Source organism: Rhinopithecus bieti, unplaced genomic scaffold (genome assembly GCF_001698545.2).
Source record: "Rhinopithecus bieti isolate Rb0 unplaced genomic scaffold, ASM169854v2 scaffold_12070, whole genome shotgun sequence".
Classification (NCBI taxonomy): domain Eukaryota; kingdom Metazoa; phylum Chordata; class Mammalia; order Primates; family Cercopithecidae; genus Rhinopithecus; species Rhinopithecus bieti.
In genome coordinates this window covers 2,299,734-2,308,565 of record NW_016807449.1, presented here as the reverse complement: position 1 = coordinate 2,308,565, position 8,832 = coordinate 2,299,734, and the positions used below count along the sequence as shown (strand labels likewise).

The window sequence follows — 8,832 nt, the reverse complement described above, 5'->3', positions numbered from 1 at the left end:
CTGGACTCCTGGGTCTGAGGGAGGAGGGGCTGGGGGCCTGGACTCCTGGGTCTGAGGGAGGAGGGGCTGGGGGCCTGGGTCTGAGGGAGGAGGGGCTGGGGGCCTGGACTCCTGGGTCTGAAGGAGGAGGGACTGAGGTCTGGACTCCTGGGTCTGTCAGAGGAAGGGCTGGGACCTGGACTCCTGGGTCTGAAGGAGGAGGGGCCGGGGTCTGGACTCCTGAGTCTGAGGGAGCAGGGGCTGGAACTTGGACTCCTGAATTTTTGAGCTGCTCCGCTTCTCTAGGCTGCACTGTGGTGGCCCTCGTGCCCCCGGCCTCCCCGACGCCCCTCCTCCTGGCCCAGCTGTCGGGGGAGCTGGGCCCGTTCCCAGGAATCCTGAATGTCATCAGTGGCCCTGCCTCCCTGGTGCCTGTCCTGGCCTCCCAGCCTGGAATCCAGAAGGTGGCCTTCTGCGGAGCCCTGGAGGTACCTTCAGGACAGGGGTTGTGGTGGAACGTGTCTGGGGGCTGCAAAGCTCCTCCCGTGGCTGAATTGGTGGGGGGTCCCTAGGAAGGCCGTGCCCTTCGACGGACCCTGGCGGGTGAGTGTGCGGAGCTGGGCCTAGCGCTGGGGACGGAGTCGCTGCTGCTGCTGACAGACACAGCGGACGTAGACTCGGCCGTGGAGGGTGTTGTGGACGCCGCCTGGTCCGACCGCGGCCCGGTGAGACCCGTGCACTCCTGTCCCCTCACACCCTGGAGGCTGTAGGTGTCTGTCTCCAGGCCTTGGGGTCCTGAGTCTCTGTTCATTTTATTTGTTGGGTTTTTTGTTATGTTTTGTTTTGTTTTTCTATATGTGTTCATTTTATTTTATTTATCTATTTATTTATTTATTGAGAGACGGAGTTTTGCTCTTGTCGCCCAGGCTGGAGTACAATGGTGCGATCTCGGCTCACTGCAACCTCTACCTCCTGGGTTCCAGTGATTCTCCTGCCTCAGCCTCCCGAGTAGCTGGAATTACAGGCGCCCACTACCACACCTGGCTAATTTTTGTATTTTTAGTGGAGACGAGGTTTCACCATGTTGGCCAGGCTGGTCTCAAACTCCTGACCTCTGTTGATCCAGCCGCCTCGGCCTCCCAAAGTGCTGGGATTGCAGGCGTGAGCCACTGCACCCGGTCTCTCTGTTCTTCAGGACTATTGATTTATCTGAGTGTCCATGTCCCTAGTTTTCCAGCCTCTGTCTTCACTCTTCAGATCACCAACTTGCTAGAGTGCAGTGGCGTGATCTCCTGACGCCCTTTTTCCTCACAGGGTGGCCTCAGGCTCCTTATCCAGGAGTCTGTGTGGGACGAAGCCATGAGAAGACTGCAGGAGCGGATGGGGCGGCTTCGGAGTGGCCGAGGGCTGGATGGGGCCGTGGACATGGGGGCCCGGGGGGCTGCTGCATGTGACCTGGTCCAGCGCTTTGTGCGTGAGGCACAGAGCCAGGGTGCACAGGTGAGGCAAGGGGCACAGACTGAGGGTGTCAGAGGAGGAGGGACCTGGAGACCCAGCTCCTGAGTCCGAGGGAGGAGGGAGCAGGGCGTGGACAACTGGGTCTAAGGAAAGAGGGGCTGGGCCTGGACTACTGGGTCTGAGGGAGGAAGGGCTGGGGGCCTGGACTCCTGGGTCTCAGCAGGAAGGGACTGGAGGTCGACTTCTAGATCATTTCTCTCCCTAGGTGTTCCAGGCTGGCAATGTGCCTTCAGAACACCCATTCTATCCTCCAACCTTGGTCTCCAACCTGCCCCCAGCCTCCCCATGTGCCCAGGCAGAGGTGAGCCCCTTAGGTCTGTAGAACTCCTACCCACTGCCAGCCAAGGGCAGCAGCTCCGTGCCTGCGGAAGCCCCTGGGGTGACCGTGTGACCCAGGCAGGGGGCTGCTACCTGCTCTGGGCTCCTTCCCTGGTGGGTGGGCCCCAGAGGCCTGAGCCGCCCCATCACCCCTTGCAGGTGCCGTGGCCTGTGGTTGTGGCCTCCCCCTTCCGCACAGCCAAGGAGGCACTGGCATTGGCCAACGGGACGCCCCGCGGGGGCAGCGCCAGCGTGTGGAGCGAGAGGCTGGGGCAGGCGCTGGAGCTGGGCTACGGGTCAGTCTGCATGGCCCAGGCACTCACTCCTCTCCTCATTCTTCTTGTCTTCATCTCCCTTCTCCCTGGGTCGCTCCCTGTGCCTTTAACTCACCCCTCTCCCAGCCAGCCACTGTCTGTTTTCCTCTGTCGGACGTCTCCATCTTCCCCACAGGCTCCAGGTGGGCACCGTCTGGATCAATGCCCACGGCCTCAGAGACCCTTCAGTGCCCACAGGCGGCTGTAAGGAGAGTGGGTGTTCCTGGCATGGGGGCCCAGACGTGAGCACATCCCCTCCCCGTCACCAGTCACCAGCCCCACTCCCTGCTGTGCCCTTGACACTTGCATCCAGCCTCACGTGCCCCTTGCATCCTCTTGACACTGTCTCTCTCACAGGGGCTGTATGAGTATCTGCGGCCCTCAGGGACCCCTGCCCGGCTGTCCTGCCTCTCCAAGAACCTGAACTATGACACCTTTGGCCTTGCTGTTCCCTCAACCCTGCCGGCTGGGCCTGAAATAGGGCCCAGGTGAGTCGTTAGAGGCCAGTGGTCTGGGGGTGTGAACAGGGAGAGGGGAATTGATGCCCATTTCCCCATGGACTGGAGGGCTGGTGCGAGGTCCGTCCAAGCTGTCTCATGGTCCTGCTGAGTACCACATTGTGGCCTCACACTTTCCCCACCCCAGGCCTGCTGAGACTCAGCTCTGCCCCATGAATGTCTGTGCTCTCCCAGAAACTCATGAGTCTAGGAGCTTGGGGTCCCCAAGAGGTTCACTGGAGCAGAAGCTTGGGGCCCCCCAGAGGCTAATGGGAGCAGAAAGAGTAGGAGCTTAGGGTCACCCAGAGGCTCATGGGAGCAGTTTAGGGTCCCCCAGAGGTTCATGGGAACAGGATTTTGGGGTCCCCAGAGGCTCAAGGGAGCCAGATTTTAGGGTCCCCAGAGGCTCATGGGAGCAGAAGCCTGGAATCTCCCAGAGGCTTATGGGAGCAGAAGTTTGGGGTCCCCCAGAGGCTCATGGGAGCAGGAGTTTAAGGTACCTCCAAAGACTCAAGGGAGCGGGAGTTTAGGGTCTACCAGAGGCTCATGGGAGCACAGAGGTTCATGGGAGCAGGAGCTTAGGGTCCCCCAGAGGCTCATGGAACAGGAATTTGAGGTGCCCCACAGGCTCATGGGAGCAGTTTAGGGTCTGCCAGAGGTTCATGGGAGCAGGAGTTTAGGGTGCCCAGAAGCTCGTGGGAACAGGGGTTTGGGGTCCCCGAGAGGCTCATAGGAGCAGAAACTTTGAGTCCCCCAGAGGCTCATGCAAGCAGGAATTTGGGGTTCCCCAGAGGCTCATGGGAGTAGTTTAGGGTCCGCCAGAGGCTCATGGGAGCAGGAGTTTAGGGTCCCCCAGTGAATCGTGGGAGCTGGAATTCAGGGTCCCCCAGAGGCTCATGGGAACAGGGGTTTGGGGTACCCCAGAGGCTCACGGGAGCCGAGGCGGTCTTCCCAGTGGGGTAGAGCATAAGGTCTGAGCAGACTGAGGGCTCAGGACTCCTCCTCATGTCCCACCCTACTCCAGCCCAGCACCCCCCTATGGGCTCTTCGTTGGGGGCCGTTTCCAGGCTCCTGGGGCCCGAAGCTCCAGGCCTATCCAGGATTCGTCTGGCAACCTCCATGGCTACGTGGCTGAGGGTGGAGCCAAGGACATCCGAGGTGCCGTGGAGGCCGCTCACCAGGCTTTCCCTGGGTAAGAGGGGTCACACGGGAAAGCCCAGGGGTCATGGCGTGGTAGAGAGGGGAGCCTGGGCCCCCAGCAGTTGGTGGACTGGGAGGCTGGGCCCCCAGGGTAGGGGCTGTGGACAGAGGTGGGCTGTCGGGAAAGCCAAGACCAGGATGCTGACCCCCACTGTGCACTGTCTGCCCACAGCTGGGCGGGGCAGTTCCCAGGGGCCCGGGCGGCCCTGCTATGGGCCCTGGCGGCTGCACTGGAGCGCCGGAAATCTACCCTGGCCTCGAGGCTGGAGAGGCAGGGAGTGGAGCTCAAGGCTGCGGAGGCGGAGGTGGAGCTGAGTGCAAGGCGACTTCGGGCATGGGGGGCCCGGGCGCAGGCCCAAGGCCACACCCTGCAGGTGAAGGATCTGTGGGCACGTGGGCGAGCTGGGCAGGTGGGGTGGGGCTCAGACCAGAGGCTGTGAGATGAGCCAGGCTTGGGATCCAGGCCCAGCCCCACTGCCTTCCACGGCAGGATCATCAGAAAATGGCTTCACCCCTCCCTGCCTCAGTTTCCTCATCTGTACAGTGAGTGGACACACAACCTGCCTCGTAGAGCGGCGTTCGCCAGATGATGGATAGCGACCCATTCCTGGACCATAAAATCAATTTAGTGGGCTGTTAGGCGGTTTTTGCATTGCTATAAAGAAACACCTGGGGGCGCAGTGGCTCACACCTATAATTCCAGCACTTTGGGAGGCCAAGGCGGGCGGATCAAGAGGTCAGGAGTTCAAGAATAGCCTGACCAACATAGTGAAACCCTGTCTCTACTAAAAACACAAAAATTAGCTGGGTGTGATGGCGGGCGCCTATAGTCCCAGCTACTCGGGAGGCTGAGGCAGGAGAATGGCGTGAACCCGGGAGACGGAGCTCGCAGTAAGCCAAGTCATGCCACTGCACTCCAGCCTGGGAGATAGAGCAAGACTCCGTCTCAAAAAAAAAAGAAGCAAAAAGAAACACCTGGGGGTGCAGTGGCTCACACCTGTAATCCCAGCACTTTGGGAGACCGAGGTGGGTGGATCACCAGGTCAGGAAATCGAGACCCTCCCGGCTAACATAGTGAAACCCGGTCTCGACTAAAAATACAAAAAATTAGCTGGGTACGGTGGTGGGCGCCTGTAGTCCCAGCTACTCGGGAGGCTGAGTCAAGAGAATTGCTTGAACCCAGGAGGCGGTGGTTGCAGTGAGCCAAGATCCCGCCACTGCACTCCAGCCTGGGCGACAGAGCGAGATCCTGTGTCACAAAAAAAAAAAAAAAAAAAAAAAAAAACACCTGGCCAGGGATGGTGGCTCACGCCTGTAATCCCAGCAATTTGGGAGGCAAAAGTGGGTGGATTGCTTGAGGCCAGGAGTTTGAAACAAGCCTGGGCAACACAATGAAACCATGTCTCCACAAAAAATAGAAAAATTAGCTGGGCCTGTTGGCACCAGTCTCCCTCTGTCAACCGGCTGGAATGCAGTGCCACAATCATGGCTCACTGCAGCCTCAACCTCCGAGGTCCAAGCAAGCCTCCCGCTTCACCCTCCTGAGTATCTGGGATCACAGGCACACACCAGCACACATGACTGGGTAGTTTTGTATTTTTATACAGACAAGAGACTCGCCATGTTGCCCAGGCTGATCTCGAACTCCTAGCTTCAAGTGATCTGCCTATCTTGACGTCCCAAAGTGCTGGGATTATAGGCGTGAGCCACTGCACCCAGCCAGTGGTACGCTTTTTTTTTTATTTTTATTTTTAGACAGAGTTTCGCTCTTGTTGCCCAGGCTGGAGTGCAACAGTGCGATCTTGGCTCACTGCAACCTCTGCTTCCCAGGTTCAAGCAATTCTCCTGCCTCAGCCTCCCAAGTAGCTGGGATTACAGGCATGTGCCACCACACCCTGCTAATTTTGTATTTTTAATAGAGACGGGGTTTCTCCATGTTAAGGCTGATCTCGAACTCCCGATCTCGGGTGATCCGCCCACCTCGGCCTCCCAAAGTGCTGGGATTACAGGCATGAGCCACCACGCCCAGCCTCCAGTGCTATACTTTTAAATAACTGGATCTCAGGAGAACTCACTATTTCGCGGACAGTAGCAAGTGGGATAGTGCTAAACCATTAATGAGGAATCCACCTCCATGATACCATCACTTGCCACCAGGCCCCGCTTTCAACATTGGGGATTACATTTCTTTTTTTTTCTTTTTTTTCCGAGACGGAGTTTCGCTCTTGTTGCCCAGGCTGGAGTGCAATGGTGCGATCTGAGTTCACGGGTCTGCCTCCCGGATTCAAGCAATTCTCCTGCCTAAGCCTCCCGAGTAGCTGGGATTACAGGCATGCGCCACCGCGCCCAGCTAATTTTGTATTTTAGTAGAGACAGGGTTTCTCCCTGTTGGTCAGACTGGTCTCGAACTCCTGACCTCAGGTGATCTGCCTGCCTTGACCTCCCAAATTGCTGGGATTACAGGCATGAGCCACCACACCTGGCCGGGGATTACATTTCAACATGAGATTTGGGTGAGACATCCAAACTCTATCATGGGCCAAACCATATTTCTTTCTTTCTTTTCTTGAGACGGAGTCTCGCTCTGTCGCCGAGGCTGGAGTGCAGTGGCGCGATCTTGGCTCACTGCAAGCTCCGCCTNTGCTATACTTTTAAATAACTGGATCTCAGGAGAACTCACTATTTCGCGGACAGTAGCAAGTGGGATAGTGCTAAACCATTAATGAGGAATCCACCTCCATGATACCATCACTTGCCACCAGGCCCCGCTTTCAACATTGGGGATTACATTTCTTTTTTTTTCTTTTTTTTCCGAGACGGAGTTTCGCTCTTGTTGCCCAGGCTGGAGTGCAATGGTGCGATCTGAGTTCACGGGTCTGCCTCCCGGATTCAAGCAATTCTCCTGCCTAAGCCTCCCGAGTAGCTGGGATTACAGGCATGCGCCACCGCGCCCAGCTAATTTTGTATTTTTAGTAGAGACAGGGTTTCTCCCTGTTGGTCAGACTGGTCTCGAACTCCTGACCTCAGGTGATCTGCCTGCCTTGACCTCCCAAATTGCTGGGATTACAGGCATGAGCCACCACACCTGGCCGGGGATTACATTTCAACATGAGATTTGGGTGAGACATCCAAACTCTATCATGGGCCAAACCATATTTCTTTCTTTCTTTTCTTGAGACGGAGTCTCGCTCTGTCGCCGAGGCTGGAGTGCAGTGGCGCGATCTTGGCTCACTGCAAGCTCCGCCTCCCAGGTTCATGCCATTCTCCTGCCCCAGACTTCCGAGTAGCTGGGACTACAGGCACCTGTCACCATGCCCAGCTAATTTTTTTTTTTTTTTTTTGTACTTTTAGTAGAGATGGGATTTCACCATGTTAGACAGGATGGTCTCGATCTCTTGACCTCGTGATCCGCCCACCTCGGCCTCCCAAAGTGCTGGGATTACAGGTGTGAGCCACTGCGCCCGGCCTTCTTTTTTATTTTTATTTTACTTTAGTTCTGGGATACGTGTGCAGAACGTGCAGCCTTGTTACATAGGGATACGCGTGCCGTGGTGGTTTGCTGCACCTACTGACTAGTCCTCTTACGTTCCCTCCCCTTGCCTCCTACCCCTAGCACCGTATTTCTTCTTAACAAAAGAAAATAATCCCAGCGCTTTGGGAGGCTGAGGTAGGCGGATCACTTGAGCCCATGAGTTCATGACCAGCCTGGACAACACATGTCTCATGTCTACAAAAAACAACAAATTAGCTGGGCCTGGTGGTACGCACCTGTATTCTCAGCTACTCAGGGGGCTGAGGTGGGACAATTGCTTTAGCCTGGGAGGTCAAGGCAACAGTGAGCTGTGATCATGCCACTGCACTCCAGCCTGGGCTACCCAGTAAGACCCTGTCTCAAGGAAAAAAAAAAAGGAAAAGAGGAGAAAAAACAGAGTGGGCCAGGCGCAGTGGCTCACGCCTGTGATCCGAGTACTTTGGGAGGCCGAGGCAGGCTGGATCACTTGAGATCAGGTGTTCGAGACCAGTCTGGCCAATATGGTAAAGACCCATCTCTGCTAAAAATACAAAATTAGCTGGGCATGGTAGCAGGCGCCTATAATCCCAGCTACTCGGGAGGCTGAGGCAGAAGAATCGCTTGAACCTGGGAGGCGGAGGTTGCAATGAGCTGAGATCGTGCCACTGCACTCCAGCCTGGGCAACAGAGCAAGACTCCGTCTCAAAAAAAAACAGGAGGGAAGGAGGGAGGGAGGGAGGAAGGAAGGAAAGGAAAGAAGGAAGGAAGGGAAGGAAAAGGAAGGAAAGGAAAGGAAAGGAAGGAAGGAAGGAAGGTAGGTTGGTTGTGCAGGATGTTTCTCACCGCCCGAACCCCTGTGGAATGATTCACTTTGACCTGTGTCTGCGAAATGCCGGGGGCTTCCACAAGGGTGCGGTTTGGGCCAACACCAGGTGTTGGGAAGGACGCGGAGCAACTCGGTCTCTCATTCACTGTGGGTGGGGCTCCCCTGCCCCATGCGTGACCCGCCTGTCCCTGCAGGTAGCGGGGCTGAGAGGCCCTGTGCTGCGCCTGCGGGAGCCGCTGGGTGTGCTGGCTGTGGTGTGTCCGGACGAGTGGCCCCTGCTTGCCTTCGTGTCCCTGCTCGCTCCTGCCCTGGCCTACGGCAACACTGTGGTCATGGTGCCCAGCGCGGCCTGTCCCCTGCTGGCCCTGGAGGTCTGCCAGGTATAGCCCCTTGCTTTCCTGCCTCTTCTCCCGGTAGCCTCAGGGCAGCAGAAAAACGCCCAAACTCGGCAGGAGCTTGGCTCTTACCGCACCCTCCGTGGTACGCATGCTGCCCCCAGCCTCAGCATCCAAACCTTCACTCCTTGGCGACCCAGTGCCCATTCTTCAGCCCAGACCTGGGGCTTTCTCGTCCAAGCCCGCCCCCCCACCCCCGTCCCATTCCTTCCCATGGCCACCCCCTGGATGCCCACTCCTTGCCCTGCCCCCACGGCCCTCCCAACCCACCCAC

At 57.4% G+C, this 8,832-nt stretch overlaps 1 protein-coding gene across 1 annotated transcript in view; it reads left to right on the top strand.

Annotated features, from left to right (window-relative positions):
* Positions 1–8,832, top strand: part of ALDH16A1 (aldehyde dehydrogenase 16 family member A1) — a 23,093-nt gene that overhangs the window by 12,905 nt on the left and 1,356 nt on the right. Inside the window, exons 6-15 of the mRNA XM_017882035.1 lie at positions 286–467; positions 552–704; positions 1,294–1,479; positions 1,703–1,798; positions 1,975–2,111; positions 2,266–2,371; positions 2,487–2,617; positions 3,651–3,818; positions 3,999–4,200; positions 8,358–8,543. Of these exons, the coding sequence (XP_017737524.1) occupies positions 286–467; positions 552–704; positions 1,294–1,479; positions 1,703–1,798; positions 1,975–2,111; positions 2,266–2,371; positions 2,487–2,617; positions 3,651–3,818; positions 3,999–4,200; positions 8,358–8,543 (1,547 nt within the window). The remainder of the gene's footprint in view (positions 1–285; positions 468–551; positions 705–1,293; positions 1,480–1,702; positions 1,799–1,974; positions 2,112–2,265; positions 2,372–2,486; positions 2,618–3,650; positions 3,819–3,998; positions 4,201–8,357; positions 8,544–8,832) is intronic.